Below are 25,685 nucleotides of genomic sequence, written 5' to 3' on the forward strand. Positions count from 1 at the left end.
CTCCAACGGCGTCGCTGGTGGAGTGTGGACCACACCAGGTGATACCATCAGAGGTGGTGAGACCAAATGACTGTCTATAAAATTTTTGTGCAGCGTTCCAGCAGAAATATACTATTTTTAATAAAAATATTCCTCTGGTTAGTTATAAAAACAACATTTTTCATAAGCCCAGATTACTTGATGTTAATTTACTTTTTGAACCTTCTAAATGCACTCTGGTCAGAGCTGTTGTTATTACCCAATGACAATGATGCTTCGAACCCCGTGGTTTCGTCTGCACGAGGTGTTGTTTTGCTAGCTTATCTCACTACTCTCACCATTATATTCAGTGATCTACGGCAATTATGATTTACCAGTAACAAAAAAACTACTAATAATTCTGTGTGGTCTGGTATGGGAGGAGGTCCATTGTTGGGGGTGGGGGGTGACACCAAGAGTTACCGCACTGGGTGACAGCAAGCCTAGTGATGCCACGTAACTTTTCAATAGATGGGAATGGGCGCCATTTGTAAACTTGTGCATCTCCCTGCTGCAGAATGTTGTTGAGGTCAGTTCCCGAGACGTATTCAAAAGGACACTGCCCTTAGAGCTAAAGGGACCAAGGGGGTTGGAGAGAAAGCACTAACCACAAGAAAAAGGAACAGAAGCAGGCCATTTGGCCCATCGAGTCTGCTCCGTGAACGCTCCCTGAGCTAAACTGTTCTCACGTCTATTCCCAAGTTCCGGCCTTGTCCCCATATGCCATGATACCCTGACTAATTAGATACCTATCAATTCCCCCAAAGATACGGCCTAAACAGCTGCATGTGGCAACGAATTCCACAAATTCATGACCCTCTGACTAAAGAAATTTCTCCTCATCTCTGTTGTAAACTGGTACTTTCTAATTCTAAGACCGTGCCTTCGAATCACCCAACAGGGGAAACATTTTATTTACATCTAGTCTGTCCAATCCATTCATTCTTCGAAATGTTTCTGAACTACCCTCTCATTCTTTTATATTCTAATGAATAGAGTCCAAAGGCCGTTAAGCATTCCACATATGTTATCCTTATCATTCTGGTAACTCCTCTGTTCCCTCTCCAACCTTGCTACATCCTTTATAAGATATGGGGCCCAAAACTCCATACAGTTACTCCAAATAGGGTATTAAGCTCACTTGATCAGCCATAATCCATTTGGATGTGGCACAGGTTCAAGGGCTGAATGGCCTTCACCTGCAGTTGTGTTTAAATTCATATTTGGACCACCCAGCCCTTTGAATCAGTTGAGTCCAGGCAGTTTTATCTCTGACCCTCTTACCTCGCGTGCCTTTAGGACAGGGGCGTTCCACCATCGTGCCTCTCTTGCTCCGAGGCCAACCTATTCCCCTGGCTTCAGTCGCCTCGCAGAACCTCTCGGGGAGGGGGAAATAATGAGTCACCGGGGGAGGCTTGGTGCCTAGGTCCTGGGGGCCTGGTCTGGGCCCCTGGCCGCCTTCCTTGGCCTGGGTTGTGGTGGCGAGTGCCTTCTCGCCGACGGTCGTGCTGGTGGTCGCTGCCGTGGTCTTGGCGTGAGTCACCTCCGCAGAAGTTGTCTCCACCGTGGTTGGGACTGCAAGGTAAGTCAGCAAGTTAGCACAAAGATACAGCAACCAAACAGGCCATTCAGCCCAACTGGGCAAGCAGCTCATTCCCAGTCTTGGGGACAAAGCTCTGAACTTGGCCCATCCTTGTGTGAGGAGGTTTCCTTATGATTGGCCAAAGAGGCCTGTCTCTCTGCTTGAATTATACGGAGAGGCTGGGACTTTTCTGCCTGGAGTGCAAGAGGTAAAGGGGAGGGTTGACACATCATGGAATGTGCTTTATACTAGACAGCGTTTTATACATTAGACAGAATAACTGTCCAGAAACAAGACAAGAGGTTGGAGTAAAGTTCACTTATTTACTTCAGATCCTTGCTCTGGACAATTGTACAGATCCCTGTCTCTTTAACTGTGTTCTGCAACATAAATAAAGGAAGCTCGGTTACAACCTTGGAGCACGCGGCTCATGTAAAACACGTAACACCAAATTCTGCTCTAATTACACAATGATCAGCTGCAAACTGCGAACGTCACTTCTCTGTTTACGTAGAGTGCCCTCCATAATGTTTGGGACAAGGACTTTTTTTTTTAACTTCGTCTGCTCCTGTGCTCCAAAGTATTAAATTTTTAATCAAACGATTCGCCTGTAATTAAAGTGCCCAAGGTTATTTGTGTGCATTTTGGTTCGTCCATGTAGAAATTACAACCCCTTTTTATATATACACAGTTCCCCCATTTCAGGGTCCCATAATGTTTGGGACATTGGGCTTCACAGGTGTTTGTGAATATACTCAGGTATATTTAATTGCTTCATTGGTGCAGGTGTGAGAGAGTGGAGCTTGTTTCTCAGCTTTATATTGGCCTTACTATATTTATATATATTATGACTTTCTATTATTCTGTTATACAGACAATTTTGTCCCACAAGCCCGTGCCACCCAATTATACCCAAGTGATCTACAATCCCCGCCCCCCCCCAGTTCGTTTATTGTTGGGGACTCGTGGGAACAGAATGTAACAGGCCCTTTGGCCCAATCCATCCATGCAGACCAAGTTGGCATTCTTGGGTGGACTTTTTTTTTGACATATAGCATGGTAAAAGGCCATGTCGGCCCATGAGCCCATGCCGCCCAATTACACCCACAACTCCCTGTACGTTTTTGAATGGTGGGAGGCAACCGGAGCCCCCGGAGGAAACCCAGGCAGATGCGGGCAGAATGTACAAACCCCGTACAGACAGTGTAGGATTTGAGCCCTGGTCCAGATCGCTGGTGCTGTAACAGCATTGCACTAATTGCTAGGCTAACGGTGCTGCCCTTTCATTGGGCCCAACCCTGGTCCTCATGTTGCAAAATGGCAACTAAGGACTACAAAGATGATCAAAAGCTGTGAAGAAACCCTAGCTCTCTCATACCTGCACCAATGAAGCAATTAAACATACCTGAGTACTCACAAACACCTGTGAAGCCCAATGTCCCAAACATTATGGGGCCCTGAAATAGGGAAACTATGTATAAAAAGTGCTGTAATTTCTACGTGATCAAACCAAAATGCACACAAATAACCTTGAATAAAATCTGGAATGTGCACTTTAATCACAGGTGAATTGTTTGATTATGTAAGATTATGTTGTATTTTATATTATGTACAGATATGTTTTTGGGATATAAATTGTGGGGTTTTTTTTAGTGCAGGTCACATACAAACACTTCACAACACAGATCTCATTTAAAATGCCAGAGCTCTGCTCAAGCCAGTGCCTTTGTAAAGACAATGGAAATTGCTTTGCTGAAGGACTTCATCAGTAGGTGTTAAGAGGGCATGCTTTGGAGTAATAGATTATTGATTGGAAAGCAACAGATGAACAGACTCAGAAGATTGCGTCCGGTGCCACAATCTGTCTGAATGCAGTTTGCTGTTCTAATTAGGTCATGTGGTTTTTCAAGCAGAGAGAGAGAGACAGAGAGAGAGAGAGAGACAGAGAGAGAGAGAGAGAGAGAGAGAAAGAGAGAGAGAGAAAGATAGAAAGAGAGAGAGAGAGAGAGAGAGAGAGAGAGAGAGAGAGAGCTGGTTTTCTGCAGTGGCTTTTGGAAGCTTGTTTGCTCCACTTTGAAGATGGATTAAGTTCTGGGTTCAGCCTGTTCAAAGCCCTTGTGGTCCATACAAGAGGAGATGGCTAGCTGTATAATGTTTCACCTGAGATAAGAGAAACAGAAAAGGAACTCTCGGTGACCCGAAAGAAAGAGGTTATTATCTGGGAAACCCTAATGGGGCAAGTTTCTTCGGCAAGACACTGAAATGGCTGGTTACAAAGAACCATTTGTGGGTGTCCAGCGAACGACAAATTTCTCTCTGACAACCAACAACAACCTTCCTAAGTGGTAATCATTTACCTTTCAAGCACCAAAGCCTAGTGAAGATTCATAAATGTTAAATTCTGTGCACAGTATAAGGATTGGAGAAGTGAGAAGTGAGATTGGACTGTGAATCAAAGAACTTTTCTGAACTTACACACACATTACATACACGTGCGCTTAGAATTAGAAGGGGGTTAAGTTAGGTTAAATTAAAGTTTGATCCTGTTTTTATGTTTAAAGATAATTAAAAGCAACTTTTGTTTAAGTAACCATTTGTCTTGGTGAATTTTTATTGCTGCTGGGTTTTGGGGTCGTCTGGGCTCGTAATAATTACAAATTTAAAACTGTGGCACACAGGGACATGGAAAAAAAAAGTATCTTTGTCCCAAACATTATGGAAGGTGCTGTATATAATGTAAAGAACTAAATGAACTTGCAAACAAAGGTTTGCTTAATGGAAGCATGTGGCTCTGACAAAATGAGTAAACAACAAATGTTTATCAGCAAAATACACCTCAAGGACAGATTGGGGGGAAGTTGTGGGATCTCACAAAGGTTTAGGAAATCATGAGGGGTACGGAATAGGTAAATAGTCACAGGTTTTTTTTTCATGGCCTTAGCAAAGCTAAAACTAGAGGGCATGGATTGAAGCTGAGAGGGGCAAGACTTAAAAGGGCCCTGGGGGGCACCTTCTTCCCAAAGAGGAGGTGGGCACATGGAACGAGCTACCAGAGGAAGTGGTAGAGGTGGGGAGAATTGTAATGTTCAAGACATTTTGGCCGGGACGTGGATAAGAAGGGATACAACTGAGACTCTGGCCAGCATGGATAAGTTGGGCCGAAGGGCCTGTTTCTGCACTGTAGAATCGTTCAATGACAGCTGTCTCTTCTGCTTTTCTCTGTACCCTTTCCCACTGCAGGACACATTTTCTGTTTATCGACCTGACAGTCACCTGAAACCGTTCAATTAAATTCTTCCACCCATTGCTTCATGTCCTTTATCGACACAGTCTACCCAACTCGATTGCAACCACACACAGATATGAGGTACTTAAATTGGAGCAGCATGCAAGGGTTAGATTGCTTTGGGCAGTAAAGGGACTATAATCCTTGATATTTCCAGCTCCTTATCACAATGAACATTTTATTTCTCAGAACGTGGATCAGACCAGTCATTCGATTTTATTTTTTTGCCAGTAATAATCAGATAAGAAAACTAAAGGAGTGTGTATCTGGGAAGTATATTCACACTCAAGATGTTTTTGATTTACATGATATTTTACTAACTTATATGCAGCGATTTCCAAGGTCCAAACATCTTGCAACCCTTTCCATTAGTCACAGACATGAAAATAAGCCTGATAGATAAACATATGCACAGCAAAAGGCCTATTTGGCCCACAAGCCCATGCCACCCAATCACACCCCAATGACCTACACCCCCCCCCCCAACCTCATACACTTTGAAGGGCAGGAGGAAACTGGAGCCCGCGGAGGAAATCTAACCAACACAGGAAGAACGTACAAACTCCTTACAGACAGCGCCAGATTTGAATCCCGATCGCTGTTGAGCTGCCACGCTGACCGTGCTGTCCCCTTTTCAAATTATAAAGTTTCAAAGATCCAATCAAAGCATTCTTTGGCTTTCTAGATCCTCGCCTTCCTCCCTCTTTGAACATGGACTCAAACAAAAATTGTAACTTGCACAATGCCATTTCCCCAAACCCCCATCCTCGTTAATTACAGAGGTTCAAACTTTCAAAGCCTTTGTCCCTATTATGTCCTTCAGCAATACGAACACAGGTCACAGCAGAATTCTCAAACAAAATGTGATGCTGATCGATAGGACTAAATTGTAACAAAAGGTGGTGGGTGGAGCTCAAAGCAAACTGATTCCATATACTCCATCTACACCTTCCGCTGTCGAGGAAAGGCAGCCAACACACTGAAGGACCCATTACACTCTCTCTTCACCCTCCTTTCACCAGGGAAAAGGCTGAAAAGTGTGAAAGCACGTACTAACAGGCTTAAAGACAATGTCTTCCCTGCAGCCATCCGGCTCCTGAATGAACCCCACAACAGTCGACCTCTCATTGATCGAAGTTGATGCCCCAACCTGTTCAACTGCACTTTCTTTCGATCCTCCACTTTGTCCCAGTCACACTATACCCTGCACATTTTTATACTTACCCAAACACCATACCCTGCATTTTTCTTAATTATCGCACTACCCACTTTATCTGTGTGGATAGCATTCAAGATAATGCTTTTCATTGTATTTTGGTACTCATAAGGAATTTCTTTCCCCAGAGGGTGGGGACCCTCTGGAATTTGATAACATGAACTGCTGCAATGGCAAGGTCATTGGGTGTATGTATTTAAGGCAGAGATTGATAGATGTCTGTTGGATCCATTTCCAAGATGGGACATTGTGGACAGTTGTGGAGGCCAAGTCATTGGGGGCATTCAAGATAGAGATAGACAAATTTTTAATAATTAAATGTAGACATACAGCACGGTAACGGGCCCTTCCAGCCCATGAGCCCGTGCCGTGCAAATACATCCAATTAACCTACAATCCCCATACATTTTGACGGGTGGGAGGAAACATGCAGACATGGGTGAATGTACAAAATCCTTGGAGACAGCGCCAGATGAGTTCTTGATTAGGAAGGGAATCTAGGGTTATAGCAAGAAGGCAGGAGAATGGGATTGAAAAGGAGCCATGACAGAATAGTAGGTCCGTCTCAATGGCCTAATTCTGTGCCGATGTCTTGTGGAAGATCCTGTGGTATTAATCGTTCTTGGAGATATAGTTAACTTTGGGAAGGGAATCCATTTTTATATAGAGAAATGGAACGAACGGAAGGGGAATATTTGTTTTCAATTGCCAGCTGGTATGGTTCCATCATATCTACACCAGAATGAAATGACAAACGTGAAGTTGACTGTTCAAAGGTGACTTTCTGGTGCAGAAACCATTGAAACCCCTGCGATCACTCTAGCCCACAAAAAGGTCACTCACCCCATCAGATTTGGGCGAGCTCCCCAGAAGAGATGTGCTAGAGGCAGGTGAGATGACAACTCGGGACATCGCCTTTGCACTTCCAGGTTGTAGATTTAAGGCACAGGTGAAGAGGAACTGCTTCTCCCAGGGAGCCAAGAATCTGCCCAAAGGAAGCAGTAGAGGCTAGGTTTTTGAAGAGGGGAATTAGGGGTTACGAGGAACAGAGGGGTGGGTAAGTGGAGCTGAGTCCTCAGCCAGATCAGCCACCATCTTAGTGAATGGAGGAGCAGGCTCGATGGGCCAGATCCTGCTCCTATATCTCGAGGAATCAACCCCGTCTGTCTCTTCACCTGCAGTGCAAAAAACTCAGCAGGTCATACAGAATCGCTGGAAAGTAACAGACATTTTTTTTGGCCTGAGGCCCTCTTCAGATGTGCCGAACAGGCAGATGGCCGAATAGTATGTGGGGGGTGGGGAAGAGGTGGAAGGGAAAGGGAAGGAACCTTTTGCTTCCTATAGATGCTGTGTGACTTGTGAAATCCGCCAGCACTTTTGTGTACTGCATTTGACACCAGCATCTGCAGACCAGTAGTTTACCAGTCCCTTTCCCTGTTGCCTTCTAAATCCTTCTCTCACCAGTATCTGTCTGATATCTTCTCAAATATTGATGTTGGGCTTCATTAATTGCGGGGGTGGAGTTCAAGAGGTCATGTTGCAACTCTATGAATCTCTGGTGAGTCTTCAGTTCTAGTCATCTCATGTGGAAGCTAGTGTGAGGGCGCAGAGATTTGCCAGGATGTTTTAAAATTAAAATCTAAATTTAAATTTAAAATTTTTAAATGTATACAGGCCATTTTGGCACATGATGCCCTGCCGTCCAATTACACCCAATTGGCCAATAATCCCCAGTACGTTTCGAATGGTGGGAACAACCCGGAAGCCCTGGAGGCAACTCACTCAGACATGGGGAGAACGTTTAAACTCCTAATAGACAGCGCGGATTTTGAAACTTGGTCTCGATCACTGGTGCTGTAACAGCATTGCGCTAACCGCCACGCTAACCCCCCCAACCCCCCACCATGTTGACTGGATTGGAAAATAAGTCTTATAAGGCAAGCTTAGCAGAGCTGGGACTTTTCCCTTTGGAATGCACAAGGATGAGAGGAGACTTAATAGAGGTCTAGAAAATTATGGGGTATAGATAGGGCGGACAGTCAGTGTCTATCCTCCCCCCCCCCCCGAGGCAGGAAAAACAAACACCAGAGTGTATATGTACAAAGTGAAGGGAGGGAAGTTTAGGGGAGATGTCAGGTGTTCGTTGTTTTACACAGAGAGTTGTGGGGGCCGGGGATGGTGGTCGAGGCTGAATCACTAGGGGCATTTAAGAGACTCTTAGACAGGGATATGGATGAAGAAAAATGGAGGGTTTCAGGGCAAGGAGGATTTAGTACTTTTTTTTAAGGAATATATAGGTTGACACAGCATCGAGGGCTGAAGGGCCTGTACAGTGCTGAAGTGTTCTATGTTCTTTTTTTTCCCCCCAATTCCTGACTTGACAACTGAGTCACTCACAGATTTATTTTGATTAAATTAAACCGTACCTTTGCTACAAGAGCCTGAGAATATTTTGTTTTGGTGGCTAATTAACTGTCAGAGAGAAACTGTCACTGGCTCTCTGAGGAACTCACAGAATCACCTCAGGTTGGAACTTATTAAATCAATCATCAGGTATTAAGTGCAGCAAGTTTCAAAATGCATCCAGCTAATTTGTAGACCTTTTAATCTAATAAATTTATATTAAGGACGCTGCCAAAGAAACAGATGAGCTGCAGCAAAAAGTCAGCTTTGAGTGCCCAGCACTCGTTTCCAAGTAATCGGCTGGAAGATGTTATTGAATCTGACAGAAGTGGCTTTGTAATAGAGGTTGGCGTTCTGGACATCAAAACGATGATCGAGAGTGGATCAATATTGTTGGTGGGGGGGAAACCTTTTAATCGATCCTCGACTTTAAACGTCCCAAGATTAAACAAAAAGACAGGGGTATCTCGCCATGAGAAGACGGCCATTTTGAAGCTGGACTCATTTCGATGCAAATTTCTCTGTGATGCCAATCCTCGGGCATAATCATCTCAGATGTCTGATTTTCAGCTATCTGATTAATAATCTGGTACATTTAGTAAACAAGAAATCTATTTCTCTCTCCCCCCCCCCCCCCACAAACCCACTGACCCGAGACAGCAGCAGAGGGCAGGTCTGCAAGGGAAATCAAAAGCCAGTGACATATTTCTTGCACAGTAATTAATCCAAAATGCAATAAAAGCTACCTTGTACATGTTTCGAATCATCTCAAGCACTGCTATAACTTGGTGAAAAAGCGTGATTTAGACAATTAGCTTGAATACTGTAAGAAAAAATGATTTCATTTAGCTTCATTTTATTTGGGGGAGGGGCACAGGGAAGTTATAGTCATTGAAAATATGTGCAGGTGAAATGAAACCTGAATTTAATGGTCTTAGATCAGTGGTTCTCAGCCTTTTTTCATTCCACTCACATCCCACTTTAAGTAATCTCTAGGCCATCGGTGCTCTGTGATTAGTAAGTGATTGCTTAAGGTGGGATATGGGTGGGAAGAAAAAGTTGGATAACCACTGTTTTAATTGTACCTCATTGACTCATTATGTGCACGGCTTCATAAATCCAAAGAAATGGGCCAATGGTGGGGGGGTTGATGTAGGATAGTGGGAGGGAGTAGTTTTAGGTTTGGAGGGGGGGTATGGGTTTATTTTGGGTAGATTTTTTATTTTTTTTATATAACCATGTTTAAATTTTGATATATTGTTATATTTCCTGGTTGTTTCTTTTCTTTTATAAATAAAATATTTAAAAAAAAAGGAAATGGGCCATGAACCATTTTTCTCAAGCAAAATATTTCAGTAACAATTGGGTCTAGAGCAGTGATTCTCAACCTTCCCTTCCCACCCACATCCCACCTTACTTGGGGCAGAGGAATTACTTAAAAGTGGTACGTGAGCGGAAAGAGAAAGGTTGAGAACAACTGGGGTAGACAGAATAATTTTCTGAGGGTAGAAATGTCACCTGCTACAGGACATGTTGGTGGGGGTTGGGGGGGGATATGGGTGGTGAGGTTAATGGAGCTGTGTGGGACAAGCTTTTTTGACACAGACAGATGGAGGTGCCTGGAACATACTGCCAGGAGTAGTGGTGGAAGCAGTGCTGAGGAGGGTTGGAGATGGACACATGAATAGATCTGGTCGCCTCACTACAGAATGCTGAAGCTATTGAGTGGGTGCAGAGGGCATCCAGCTGGACGTTGCCTCGATTGGTGAACGTGTCTTATAAGGCAAGGTTAACAGAGCTGGGGCTCCTCTCTTTGCAGTGAAGAAGGATGAGAGGTGACTTAATAGATTATGAAGTTGGGGGGGGGGGGGTGGGGGTGGGTGGACAGACATCATCTTTTCCCCAAAGTGACAGTAGGAGCTACCAGAGGACATCTGTTTAAGATGAGGATGGGGGAAGTTATAGGGAGACGTTGTGGGTGCCTGGAATGCCTTTCCAGGGATGGTGGTGGAGGCTGGAACAAGCGACTCTTAGACAGGTCCATAAATCTAAGAAAATAGAGGGTTATGGGTGTGAGATAGGGAAATGTTAGATCATTGAGTAGGCTTATAAAGGTCGATGCAACTATGCACCAAAGGGCCTGTACTGAGCTGCGGTGTTGTGCTTGAAATCATAGTTGGTAGAGATATGTGGGCAGAAGGGCCTGTTCCTGCACTGCACTGTTCTTCATTCCGTGAAACAGGAGAACATACAAACTCCACACAGACAGCACCGTAGGTTGGCATTGAACCCAGGTCACTGGAGCTGTGGGCATTGGCTCTTGCTGCTGCCTGCGAGCCATTAACTCAGAGACGTGGGCCAGGTCTACTGCGCTCCAGCAGATACACGGGACCACCTGAAGTACAGACCGTGAAGCTGGCAGGCTCGGCTGCAGATGCTGAGAACAGGAAATACAACTTTGAATGGGCACAAAAATAAATCTTGAGAAAAGTTGTTCAAAGGTTAATTATTTTGACAATTGTGCGGTTTTATTATTCATCTGTTATATTTAGAGAGAGCATTGGTATTACGACATTCTGCCTCCAGTGCAGGATATCCTGACCCCTCGCTTTGCTGAGATGGTGGAGACTGGTGTTGGTCCAATTAACTCCCAAGGTGGGCAACTCCTGTCTCTACTAATGCCTCTGTGGCAAGGCTGGTTCGTATATGCTCACGTACAAATGTGTCCCTCCAGAAAACAAAGAATGGCGGTGCACAAGGTTAAAACGATTCGTTCAGCTCCGCACAGTGGTGAATTCCCCAACCCATTAAGCATTGCATAAGATCATGTAGCCCTGGAGAAATGAGGAAACATGATACGTATCATTTGCTTGTATTTGTGTTATGACTGTGTGTGTGCTTGCCGTGTTTTAAATCAAGGACCGGAGAACGCTGTTTCATCGGGTTACACTTAATTTAGACATACAGCCAAATAAAAGGACCCTCTTGGCCCACGAGCCTGTGTCACCCCATTACACTCAATTGACCCACATCCCCCGGTACACTTTGAACAATGAGTCCCTCGGGGACTCGACATGAGAACGTACAAACTCCTTACAGGCGGCGTGGGATTCGAACCCCGGTCCTGTTCGCTCTCACAGTGTGGCACTAACCACTACACTTCTTCTTCTTTGGCTTGGCTTCGCGGACGAAGATTTATGGAGAGGCAATGTCCACGTCAGCTGCAGGCTTGTTTGAGGCTGACAAGTCCGATGCGGAACAGGCAGACACGGTTGCAAGGGAAAATTGATTGGTTGGGGTTGGGTGTTGGGTTTTTTCTCCTTTGTCTTTTGTCAGTGAGGTGGGCTCTGCGGTCTTCTTCAAAGGATGTGGCTGCCCGCCGAACTGTGAGGCGCCAAGATGCACGGTTTGAGGCGATATCAGCCCACTGGCGGTATTCAATGTGGCAGGCACCAAGAGATTTCTTTAGGCAGTCCTTGTACCTCTTCTTTGGTGCACCTCTGTCTCGGTGGCCAGTGGAGAGCTCGCCATATAACACGATCTTGGGAAGGCGATGGTCCTCCATTCTGGAGACGTGACCTAGCCAGCACAGTTGGATCTTCAGCAGCGTGGATTCGATGCTGTCGGCCTCTGCCATCTCGAGTACTTCGATGTTGGAAATGAAGTCGCTCCAATGAATGTTGAGGATGGAGTGGAGACAACGCTGGAGGAAGCGTTCTAGGAGCCGTAGGTGATGCCGGTAGAGGACCCATGATTCGGAGCCGAACAGGAGTGTGGGTATGACAACGGCTCTGTATACGCTAATCTTTGTGAGGTTTTTCAGTTGGTTGTTTCTCCAGACTCTTTTGCGTAGTCTTCCAAAGGCGCAATTTGCCTTGGCGAGTCTTGGACAACTGAAGCCTTGCTTCACGCCATTGTTACATTCTCCTAAATAGACTAATACCTAGTGTCGCCGAGAATTTTCTCCCAGAATCACAGTGTGGCTTTCGCGCAAACAGAGGAACTACTGACTTGGTCTTTGCCCTCAGACAGCTCCAAGAAAAGTGCAGAGAACAAAACAAAGGACTCTACATCATCTTTGTTGACCTCACCAAAGCCTTCGATACCGTGAGTAGGAAAGGGCTTTGGCAAATACTAGAGCGCCTCAGATGCCCCCCAAAGTTCCTCAACACGGTTTCCTACTGCACAAAAACCAACAACATCGGGTCAGATAAAGCAATGAGCTCTCTGAACCCTTCTCCATTAACAATGGCATGAAGCAAGACTGCGTTCTCACACCAACCCTCCTTTCAATCTTCTTCAGCATGATGCTGAAACAAGCCATGAAAGACCTCAACAATGACGCTGTTTACATCCGGTACCGCACGGATGGCAGTCTCTTCAATCTGAGGCGCCTGCAAGCTCACACCAAGACACACGAGCAACTTGTCCATGAACTACTCTTTGCAGATGATGCCGCTTTAGTTGTCCATTCAGAGCTAGCTCTTCAGCGCTTGACGTCCTGTTTTGCAGAAACTGCCAAAATGTTTGGCCTGGAAGTCAGCCTGAAGAAAACTGAGGTCCTCCATCAGCCAGCTCCACACCATGACTACCAGCCCCCCCACATCTCCATCGGGCACACAAAACTCAAAACGGTCAACCAGTTTACCTATTTCGGCTGCACCATTTCATTGGATGCATGGATCGACAACGAGATAGACGACAGACTCGCCAAGGCAAATAGCGCCTTTGGAAGACTACACAAAAGAGTCTGGAAAAACAACCAACTGAAAAACCTCACAAAGATTAGCGTATACAGAGCCGTTGTCATACCCACACTCCTGTTCGGCTCCGAATCATGGGTCCTCTATCGGCATCATCTACGGTTCCTAGAACGCTTCCACCAGCGTTGTCTCCGCTCCATCCTCAACATTCATTGGAGCGACTTCATCTCCAACATCGAAGTACTTGAGATGGCAGAGGCTGACATCCCCCTGCAATCCATGCTGCTGAAGATCCAACTGTGCTGGCTAGGTCACGTCTCCAGAATGGAGGACCATCACCTTCCCAAGATCGTGTTATATGGCGAGCTCTCCACTGGCCACCGAGATAGAGGTGCACCAAAGAAGAAGTACAAGGACTGCCTAAAGAAATCTCTTGGTGCCTGCCACATTGACCACCGCCAGTGGGCTGATATTGCCTCAAACCGTGCATCTTGGCACCTCACAGTTCGGCGGGCAGCAACCTCCTTTGAAGAAGACCGCAGAGCCCACCTCACTGACAAAAGATAAAGGAGGAAAAACCCAACACCCAACCCCAACCAACCAATTCTCCCCTGCAACCGTGTCTGCCTGTCCCGCATCGGACTTGTCAGCCATAAATGACCCTGCAGCTGACGTGGACATTACCCCTCCATAAATCCACTACACTAACCACGTACAATCAGATGATAAATGAATTTAATCCATTCCAATAAAAATGACCTCTCATTCATTCTAAAATCATGAGGGAATGGATAAAGTAAATGCTCACAGCCTCCCCCCACCTTCCATGATGTGTTGGAATTTGAGGGCGCAAGGCTTGCGGTGTTGGGGGGAGATTTCCAAGGGACTTGAGGGGGTAAACATTTTATTCAGAGGGAGTTTCATTTCTGGGATGAGCAAGTGGGTACAGAAGGGTAGGATTTGAATGAAGGTCATTCTGACACAATGCTGTTACAGTGCCAGTAATTGAAACCCAGATTTGAATCCCCGCGCTGTCTGTAAGGATTTTGTATGCTCTCCCCATGGCTGTGTGGGTTTCCCTGGGGGACTCTGGTTTCCTCCCACTGTTCAAAAACATACCAGGGGTTGTAGTAGGTCAACTGGGTTTAATGGGTCAGCACGGGCTTGTTGGCCGAAAGGGCCTGTTACTCTTCTGTAGGTCTAAAAAAAAGACAAATGAGTCAGCCAAGAATGTCAACTGTGTCAGCATGGATGAGTTGGGCAGAAGGGACTGTTCCATTCTGTATGACTCCATGCCTCCGTTCCCACCAGGAACCAAAATCTGATGGCTTCCATTTCCTTGTTCAGTAATGCTAATTATATCTTGTCATTCCAAGTTAATCACTGCCTTTTCACCACCCCTCCACAGATTGGTCCAAGGAGAAGAATAGTCATTGATAAGTAATGTTGGAGCGAATAAAATCAGAGAGCTCTCAACTTCAACTCCACTGCTCTTGTATATTTCTTGAAGCAGTATCCCAGACGACGTCATCTGCAAGAAGTGCCTGCAGCTGCAACTCCTGACAAGCCAAGTTAAGGAATTGGAGCTGGAGTTGGATGAACACCAAATTATTTGGGAGGCAGAGGGGTGATGGACAGGAGATACAGGGACACTGTCATACCTAGGAGGCAGGAGGAGTGTAGATGGGTGACAGTCAGGAAAGGGAAAGGGAACAGGCAGGCAAGTGCAGGCCACCACTATGGCTACTCTCCTCAACAATAAGTATACCATTTTGGAAGCTGTTGGGGGGATGACCTACCAGGGATAAGCCATGGATATCAGGTCTCTAGCACGGAGTCTGGTCTTGTGGCTCAGAAGGGAAGGGGGAGAAGAGGTGATAGGGGATTCCATCATTAGGGGGGGCAGAGAAGAGGTTCTGTGGAAAAGATTAAGGATCCTGGATGGTATGCTGCTTCCTTGGTTCCAGGGGCTGAGATATATCAGATTGAGTTCACGGCCTTCTGAGGAGGGAGGGAGGGCAGCCAGATGTCATGGTCCATATAGGGACCAATGATATGGTTATGAAGAGTGAGGAGTTCCTGCAAGGAGACTTTGGGGAGTTAGGCACTAGGTTGAAGGACAGGGCCTCCAGGGGTGTGATCTCAGGAGGGCCATGTGCTAGTGAGGATAGAAATAGAAGGATAATGCAGCTTAACATCTAGCTAAAGACAGTGTAAGAGAGAGAGGGCTTCATCTTTCCAGCTTCCGTGGAAGGTGGGACCTGTTCTGACGGGACTGTTAGCATCTGAAGTGGAAGGGGACTAACATCCTTGCAGGAAGGTTTGCTAGAGGTGCTCCAGTGGGTTTAAACTTGATTTACAGGGGGATGGGAACCAGAGGGCCAGAGCAGATAGAGGAGTGGAGGAGGGAAAAGATGATGTGAAAATTTTATGCGCTGTTAGACGTCAACGGGTTGTACATAGTAGAAATTTTCTTAGGTACGTCTATTTCAATGCAAAAGGCAAACGAGCTTAGAGCGTGGATTGGCACGTGGAATTATGACATTGTGCCCATTAGTAAAACTTGGTTGCAGGAGAGGCACCATCAATGTTCCGGGCTACCGTTGCTTGAGAAACGATAGAATGAGGGGGATGAAAGGGGGAGGAGTGGCATTGCCTGTCAGGGAAAATATTACAGCTTTGCTCAGGCAGGACAGATCAGAGGTCTCATCTACTGAGGCTATATGGGTGAAGATGAGGAAAAGAAAAAGTATGACCACACTCATGGGGTTGAGAATTGGAGAAGTAAATCTGTTGAGAGATAGCGGACAGCTACAGAAGATATTAATTTTCCACATATTGACTGAGACACCCATATTGAAAAAGGACTGGATGGCTTGCATTTTGTTAAATGTGTTCAGGAAAGTTTTCTAAATCAATATATAGAGGTACCAACTAGAGAGAGTGCAAGACTGGATCTCCTGTTAGGGAATGAGGCAGGACCAGTGACAGAAGTATGTGTAGGGGAACATTTTGGGACCAGTGGCCATTAGTCTCAAGTTAATAATGGAGAAGGATAGGTCTGGGCCTCGGGTTGAGATACTACATTGGAGAAAGGCCAATCGTGAGGAAATGAGAAAGGATCTAGAAGGCATGGATTGGGAGAAATTGTTTTCAGGCAAGGATGTGAGAGGTAAATGGAGGATCTTCAAAGGTGAAATTCTGAGAGTATAGAATTAAAGGCAAGGTTAGCAGGCAGAGGGAAAACATGAACCAAATGAGGTACTTGAAGAGTATAAAAAAATGCAAGAAAAATCTCAAGGAACAAATCAGGGAGACTAAATGAAAACATGACGTTGCTTTGGCAACAATGTGAAGGAAAATCCTATGGGTTTCTACAGGTATATTAAGAGCAAAAAATAGCTCTTAATATACCTGTAGATTAAGGAACAAAATTGTCTTCCTTGAAGATGAGAGTGGTCAGCTTTGTATTGAGCCAAAAATGACAGGGGAGAACTTGTATGTTTTGTTTCATCAGTATTCACTCAGGAAACGGGCACAGAGTCGTGGGAAGTAAGGAAAACAAGCAGTGAGGTCATGGACCCTTTACAGAATAAAGATGAGGATGGATGAATCCCCAGGTACTGACAATATATTCCCTTTGACCTTGAGGGAGTCTGGTGTAGAAATTTCAAGGTCTCTGACAAAAATGTTTAAAATGTCCTTAGCCACGGCTGTGGTGTCAGAGGATTGGAGAGTACCTCACGTTGTTCCGTTGTTTAAAAAAGGCTCCAAAAGTAACCCTAGAAAATATAGGCTGGTGAGCCTGACATCAGTAGTAGGTAAATTATTGGAAGATGTTCTAAGAGATCAGATATACAATTATTTGGATAGCCGGAAACAAATCAGGGATAGTCAACATGGCTTTGTGAGTGGCAGGTTGTGTTTAACCAATCTTATAGAGTTTTTTTGAGGAGGTTATCAGGAAGTGATGATGAAGGAAAGGCTGTGGATGTTGTCTACATGCACTTTAGTAAGGCCTTTGACAAGGTCCCACATGGGAGGTTAGTCTGGAAGACATACACAAGGTATTCATGGTGAAGTAGTGAACTGGATTTGACAATGACTGGGCAGAAGAAGCCAGAGAGTAGTGGCGGATGACGCTTCTCAGACCGGAGGCCTGTAACTAGTGATGTGCCTCAGGGATCAGTGCTGGGACCATTGTTGTTTGTCATCTATACCAATGATCTGGATAACAATATGGTAAATTGGATCAGCAAGTTTGCAGATGACACTAGGATTGGAGGCAATGTGGTCAGCGAAAAAGGTTTTCAAAGCTTGCAGAGGGATCTGGACCAGCTGGAAAAATGGCAGGTGGAACTTAATGCAGACAAGCGTGAGGTGTTTCATTTTGGAAGGACAAACCAAGAAAGGGCATTCACGGTAAATGGTAGGGCACTGAGGAGTGCAGTAGAACAGAGGGATCTGAGAATCCAGATATATAATTCCCTGAAAATGGCATCATAAGTGGATAGGGTTTTGAAGAGAGCGTTTGGCATATTGGCCTTCATAAATCAACGTTATGGTGGAAATGCACACAACATTGGTGAGGCCAAATTTGGAGTATTTTGTGCAGTTTTGGTCACCGAACTACAGGAAAGATATCAATAAGATAGAAAGAGTGCAGAGAAGATTTACTAGGATTTTATGCGAACTTCAGAAAGGGAAAGCTTAAACAGGTTAGGAGGTTTTTTTCTCAGGAGCATAGAAGAATGAAGGGAGATTTGATAGAGGTATTTAAAATTATGAGGGGGCTTGAGAGAGTAAATGTAGATAGGCCTTTTCCACTAAGGGTAGGTGAGATACAAACCAGAGGACATAGGTTATGAGTGAAAGTGAAAAAGTTTAGGGGGAACATGAAGAGGAACTTCTTCACACAGAGAGTGGTGGGGGTGTGGAACGAGCTGCCAGCTGAAGGGGTGAAAGCGGGCTCAATTTTAACATTTAAGAAGTATTTGGACAAGTACCCGGATGGGAGAGGGATGAAAGCTATGGGTGCAGGCCAATGGGTCTAGGCAAAATAAAAGGCTCAGCACAGACTAGAAGGGCTGAAGGTGCCTGCTTCTGTGATGTAATGTTCTATGGTTTTCCCATGCTACAACCCAGTCACAAAAATGGCCCATGGAAGGAAATAACAGATATCCCTATAAGGTAGGAGAGGAGAATAGAGAAAGCATCATTTGGGGCAAGAGCAGGTTTCCAAATAGCCCACATTGGAGGAACCTCAGCCTAAGTTTCCAAATTTAACACCTCCCCTTCCCTCCACCAATCAGTCTCCAGCTCCCGATCCCTGGAAAAGCACCCATCGTACAACAGTACTTGCCTTGCTGCGGACTTGCACTTTGCTCCCTGCTCCCTCTGGAGGGAAGACCAACGAGTGTGAAACCACTCACCACCAGATTCAAGGATAGTTTCATCCATATGATTATAGAATGAACTAAAAACGAGTAAATTTATGTTGTCCTTACCTTGTTCTTGCTGAAACTCTACTCTCTGTCATATGTTTTATTCTGCTGTATGTACACAAGGATAGATCTATTGGGTAGCATGTAAAACAAACCTTTTCAGCGTTGTCAGGAAACGTCACGTGACATGGTTAGTGTAGTGGCTAGTACAACGCCATTACAACACTGGTGACCCAGGTTCGGATCCCGTGCTGTCTGTAAGGAGTTTGTACATTCTCCCCGTGATTGTGTGGGTTTTCTCTGGGTGATCCAGTTTCCTCCCAGCCTTTAAAACGTACAGGGTTGTTGGTTAATTGGGTGGCACGGGCTTGTGAGCTGGAAGGGCCTGTTACCATGGAGATAGGGGTAACTCGGTATTCAAATGTTGAGGGGAGTAGATTGGGTGAGCGCAGAGTTTCTTTAGTCTAGAGCAGGGGAATCGGTAATCAGAAGACACAGGTTTAAGATGTGGGAGGTGGTGGGGGGGGGGGGGAGAGATTTAATAGGAACCTCAGGAGTTACTCAGAGGGTGGTGGGTGTATGGAATGGCTGCCAGACAATATATTGCTGCAACGTTTAAGAACGCAATCCCCCAATCTGTACTCCCTCCTTCCAGCTGGGAAGAGTTACTGAAGCGTTTGGGCCCTCATGAACAGATTGAAAAACAGTATTTTCGCCCAAGCCGTGAGGCTTCTGAACTCCGGGGATACAGGGCTAGCATATGTAACACTTTATTTATATATTATTTATTATTCATAAAAAAGTTTCTGAGATCATTTATCTATGTAAATAACCAGCTCCAGGGTTCGGAGAAAATGGTTATGGTATGAACAACAAATAAATGTGACTTGACTTAACTTGAAGAAAATATTTGAATGGATACATGGATTGGTTTAAAGGAATATGGGCCAACGAGTGGGTGGGACATGGACACATTGGGCCGAAGGGCCTGTTTCCACGCTGAAAGACACGATAACTCTGATAAACTCCTGAATAAAAACAAACTGAACAAACCAAAACTAAAGCAAAACACAAAAGCTGCAGAACACTGGAATCTAGATCAAAGAACAGCTGGAAGAAGTCCACGGATCAGACAACATCTACGGGTATGAACTGTCAGTCAATGTTTTAGGTCAAGACTCTTTATTAAGACGAAGATAAAGAACAGTAATCGAATAGAAGGCAATTGAGCCGTCATGATTCGTGCCAAAATGGATCCGAGGACGCTGCCTGATTTGCTGAGTATGTTATGTGTCTTTCCAGTTCACCATCATCCATCATCTGCAATCTCTCTCATTTGCCTCAGCAAGATAGGACTTTGTCTTAGTCTTGACCAAGGGTCTCGACCCAAAACAATGACTGTTGTCAAAACAGAGATGCTCGAGGAACTCAGCCCATCTCCCAGTGTCCATAGGGATGTAAAGATTACCGATGTTTTGGGCCTGAGCCCTTCCTCAAGTTGTGAGTGCAAAAACACAGCGTCTGAGTTAGAGGCTGGGGAGATGAACGGGGAAGAGCACAGACCAACCAAAGGTGTGAATTGATTTTGGCTCTGTGAAAGGTGACTGAGAGAAAAAGAGAGGGGGAGAGGGAGAGAGAGAAAGAGACAAAGAGAAAAATTGATTGACCATTTTGACCCATGGTTGCTGTATGACCTGCTAATTTCCTCCCGGATTTCTTTGTTTAAACTTGAACTAAAGACCATTTTCTAACTGGACATTTTGGGCTATAAATTTCCATGATTCCGTGACGCAACATTCCCTAAAGAAAAGAATTGTGTCAGCGTTGAAACACGGGTTTGGACACATCTGCTCCAAATCTCACTCAGGCATAAATTTAAGATTTTTTAAAATTTAGACATTCTGCACGGTAACGGACCATTTCAGCCCACGAGTCTGTGCAGCCCAGTTTACACCTAATTAACCTACACCCCGGTACTTTTTGAATGGTCAAAGGAAACCGAAGCCACTGGGGGAAACCCACACAGGCACGGGGACATCATACAAACTCCTTCCAGACAGCGCGGGATTTGGACCCTGGTTCATGTCGCTGGTGCAGTAGAGGCTGGTGCACGCTATGCCCGTGAGGTCCTTCCAGTACTTTTTTTACGTTTCCCCTTGAATATATCCCTTTTCAGCACTACATCTCAGGCGCCACCTCCTTTACCCAACAGATTATTGGTTAACTTGCATCCCGTCACCTACAGTCAAGGCACCAAGGCCATTCGATTGCTTCCCCAGTCTCTAAAAGCTAGCATGCAGGTTTAGCAGGCTGTGGAGAGGGGCAAATGGCATGTTGGCTTTCATAAAAAGGGGATTGGAGTATAGGAGCAGAGATACCCTCCTGCAGTTGTACAGGGCGCTGGTGAGAGCTCACCTGGAATATTGCATCCAGTTCTGGTCCCCAAATTTGAGGAAGGACATACTCGCTACAGAGGGAGTGCAGTGCAGGTTTACAAGGTTAGTTCCCGGGATGACAGGATTGACATATGCTGAAAGATTAGAAAGACTGGGCTTATATGTGATGGAGTTTAGAAGGATGAGGGGAGACATGAGTGAGGTATGTAAGATTATCAAGGGGCTAGACAGGGTGAATTTGGATTCCATGTTCCCAAGGTTAGGAGAGGACTAGAGGGCATAGTTTAAGAATACAGGGAAGGCCCTTTAGGACAGAGATGAGGAGAAATCTTTTTATCCAGAGAGGTGCTGATCTGTGGAATGCTTCGCCGCAGAGAGTGGTAGGGGCAAATTCACTGGATGTGTTCAAAAGGGAGTTAGATAAGGCTCTTGTTGGCATGGGGAGTTATGGGGATAAGGCAGGGAATGGATACTGTCAGAGAATGATCAGCCACGATCTGAAAAATGGCGGTGCTGGCTCGACGGGCCAATTGCCCTTCTCCAGTACCGACTGTTTATTGTCTAAAATGTCCCCACCCACGTGGCTTCATCTACCCCCTCATGCCAGGACCCTCTGTGCATGCAATAAAAATCCTTTGGCTAGAAATGAACATTTAATGCAGCTGTTTAAGAAGGTGTCATGACAACATGCAACAAACTATCATGGAATCACTGAGTGATAGGATCTGGGACAGGTCTTGCTGAAGAAGGATGAACTATGATCCTTCTCTACACTCTCTGAGCAAATCTGCATTCTGCAAAGAGGTAGGCGACTGTTTCCTCTCCACCACAGTCATCTTGGGGACAAGATATTCCATCTGTGCTGGTCAAAAAGCTAGAAATTCTTGGCCTATGTTCTTCCCTCTGCAACTAGATCCTTGACTTTTTCATTGGAAGACCATGGTCAGTATGAGTTGGAAACAACATCTTCTCCCCACGATTATCAGGCACACCCCAAGGATGCAGGCTTACCCCACTGCTCTACTCATAATACACCCATTACTATGTGGCCAGCACAATCCAATACTATGTACAAGTTTGCCGATAGAACCATAGTTGCCAGCAGAATTTCAACCGACAATGAGGAAGCGTACAGGGCATAGATCAGCTTGTTGAATGGTGTAATGAAACAACCTTGCGCTCAACATTAGCAAAACAAAGGAGATGATTGTGGACTTCAGGGGATCAAACCCAGTCCTTATTGAGAGCTCAGTAGTGGAGAGGGTCAAGAATTTCAAATTCCTGGGTGTCCAAGGAGCTGTCCTAGAGCCTCCACGTTACAATCACAAAGAAGGCTCGCCAGCAGCTATACTTTGTGAGACTCTCAAACTTCTACAGGTGGACCATGGAGAACCTTCTGGCTGGTTGCATCACTGCCTGGTATGGAGAGGCCAACTCTTAGGACAAGAATAAACTCCAGAGGTGAAGTTCTTGAGGAGCTCAGCAGGTTTCGCAGCACCCATGGGAGGTAAAGATATAAAACCAAAATTTGATGCCGGAGCCCTTTGTTAATTATTCCTTTGGTAACATGTCTGTCCTTGATCTGCCAGACAGGAACAACCTCATTCTCTGACTGGGCACCCTCAAGCAGATAGCATTAACATTGACATCACCAGTTTCCATTGGCCACCCCCTCCTCTCTCTCTCTCTCTCTCTCTCTCTCTCCCCTTTTCCCTTCGGTCTCCTTTCCTCCAGCTCTGCTTCCACAGGGTCCTAATCAACCTCCCTCCCCAAATCAATATTCACCTTCCCTCTCTCTCCTCTCTCCTATCCAGATCCAATTAACTTCTTTTGTCAATTGACCTGTACTTCTGGCCATCCTTTTAATTCAGGCACCTGTCCACTTTTTACTCATACCATGAAGGAAGACTCAGGCCGAAAACGTAGGTCACATATCTTTACCTCCTATGGACACTACGAGACCTGTTGAGTTTCTCCAGCATTTCTGCATTTTTACTAAAATCACAGCGTCCGCAGACTTTTGTGTTTCGATCAAGAGATCCAGTTCATACTGGGCGGCACTGTTAGGGTGGCGCTCTTACAGCACCAACGACGCGGATTTGAATCCGGGGCTGTCTGTAAGGTGTTTGCACGTTCTCCCCATGTCTGCGTGCATTTTTCCAGGTGCTCAGGTTCCCTCCAACCCTTCAAAATGCAGGTAAACTGGTACATTTCGGGGTATCGACTCGAGGGCCAGTTATTGTGCTGTAGGTGGAAATTTAAATGAAATTAGACCCAACACAGATGCTGTGGAATTTACGTCAAAATTCCAAGAATGAAAGCCACGGGACCACCCAAAACTGCAGCATGGCAACAGGCCCTTTGGCCCATCTAGTCCCTATTGAATTATTATTCTGCCTGGTTCCATCATCCTCCATCTGACCATACCCCTCCCATCCATGTAGCTGTCCTCTAAAAGGGGGCACACAATCCTTCTTAGCCCTCTGCCCTCTCGCCCATCACTTCTTTCTCTTCCCCCCCCACCCCCACCTGCATCCACCTAAAAATGTTAGCATGTGCTCCTATCCCCCTTCCCCCCCCCCCCCCAGTACCTCCCCTACCCTCAGCTTCCTTTTTGAAACTCCTGACGAACGAGTCAGGCCCACATCGTTGGCTACCTTTTATTCCCTATGGATGCTGTGTGACCTACCCATCCTATTAACTGCCTGGTCTATCATTATGAACCACCGCAATTGTCTGTCAATAATGACTGCAAAACCATTGGATTGTCATAGAAACCCAATCTCCATGAAGGGAGGAGATTTGCCCCTCCTTATGGGCTACAGCCCATGTCCAACTCCAGTCAGACTACATGCTTGATTTGAAATGTTCTCTATTCAAGGCAGTGAGGAATGAGTAATTAACACTAGGATTTCTTTCCACGCACCTTCCCTTTTCTTCTTTCTTTCATTCTGGCTGCAGCCAAGCCCAAACTTGAGGAACAACACATTCTTCCTTGACGACCCGAACATGGATGTTCCTAATTTTACGGAATCCCCACCTCTCCATTTCCACCTCTTCTTTACGCACTGCTGTTCTTACTTTTCTCGCTAACCTCCCCCACCCCACCACCTCCCACCTTGTGGCCAATACCCCTAGTACCTCTTTGCCACTCCCCAGCTTCTTCTCCCCCTCCTATCCCCTCTTGATAAACTTCTTACGCTAGTCCCGATAAAAGGTCCCGATCCAAAACATTGATCACTTCTCTCCATTGACACTGCCTGACCTACTGAATTCCTCCCCCCCCAACTTCTCCAAAGCCCCTTTTACACAGCCTCTTCAAGGCGAGAATATTGTCTTTATTGTGCCATGCCTTTCTGTGTAAAAGGTACGAACACGGAACGGGGGAATCGTTGCAGCCCTGCCTTTAACCTGGGAGTGGAAGTAGTCTCAGCACCGATTGCGTTATGCTGGTGTTTGGCTCAGTGTAAAAAAGCAAAGCCAGCTTAATGATGGGTCTTCTTTACAGCAGTGTTGCAGGATCTCTGAGTAAAAAGGGCTTTTGTTTGTTCAAGATCTCAGCAGTTTTTGTGTTTCTCTTCTTCTTTCTCTCTATACCATCCTTTCTTTGCCTCTTCCTGTCTCTCTAAGTTCCTTTTTGCTGAGGTTATTGATCCGAGGTCAATTAGGAACTCTGTTGATGCTGGATGTCTGATATGCGAGCACTGATATGGAGACGGTCGGCAGGTGATAAAGCGTCTGGAGGGATCGCGGGGTTCACCTGGTATTGTGGATGGGTCCTGTCAGATGGATGGACTGACACTGAGCTTTATTGCATCAGGAAGGAACTGGCAGAAGAGGCTGGAGATAGGGGTATGATACCTGTGCTCCCAAGACTTTGGGACAGATATATGGATAGGAAGGGTTCAGCTCAACTTATTATTGTCAACTAAGTTGGCACCCTGAGGTAATCCCATTTATCGGTATTTGTTCCATATCCTTCTCAGCCCCTCCCATTCATACATCTCTCCAAATGTCTTTTGAAAGCTGTTATTGTGCACCAATTTCACAGTCTTTTCTGGCAACTCCTTTGAAATTCGGTCCTACCTCAAAGTGAAAAAGTTGCCCCTCAAGACCCTTTTCACTCTCTCTAAATCTATCGCCCTAGTTCTAGGATCATCCATCCTGGGAAACAGACTGGGAACATTCACTTTATCCATGTCCCTCATTACTTTACAAACATTCCTCTGCTCCCTTCACTCTTGGGACCATCCGGAAGAGGTGGCTGCAGCAGGGTCAATGTTGTCATTTAAGAGAAGGTTGGATGAGTGGATGGATGTGAGGGGATTGGTGGGTTATGGAGAGGGAGCGGGTAGGTGGGACTAGTGGAGTTCACATATCAGTGCAGACTAGAGAGGCCGAGATGGCCCGTTTCCGTACTGTAATTGTTATATGGTTATATGTTATTAAAGGCCTAGCCTGTCCAACCTCTCCCTTTAACTCACCCCCTCTAGTCCTATCAGAATCCCAGTGATCCTCCTCTACATCTGTTCCAATTTGTTGACGTCCTTCCAATAGCTGGGTGACTAGAACTGTGTACGACACTCCAAGTGTGAATCATGAGGTCCCAACATTTGTACTCCTAGTGAAGGCAAGTG

The 25,685-nt window shown here is 45.6% G+C and overlaps 1 protein-coding gene across 11 annotated transcripts in view; it reads right to left on the bottom strand.

The window, feature by feature from the left end:
- The window catches only part of adgrl2a (adhesion G protein-coupled receptor L2a), a 905,078-nt gene that overhangs the window by 95,229 nt on the left and 784,164 nt on the right, over positions 1-25,685 (bottom strand). For all 11 annotated transcript variants that reach the window (XM_069939357.1, XM_069939367.1, XM_069939363.1 and 8 more), the window contains one exon: positions 1,303-1,593. In XM_069939357.1, coding sequence (XP_069795458.1) covers positions 1,303-1,593 — 291 coding nt within the window. The remainder of the gene's footprint in view (positions 1-1,302; positions 1,594-25,685) is intronic.

Source organism: Narcine bancroftii, chromosome 5 (assembly GCF_036971445.1).
Source record: "Narcine bancroftii isolate sNarBan1 chromosome 5, sNarBan1.hap1, whole genome shotgun sequence".
NCBI lineage: Eukaryota > Metazoa > Chordata > Chondrichthyes > Torpediniformes > Narcinidae > Narcine > Narcine bancroftii.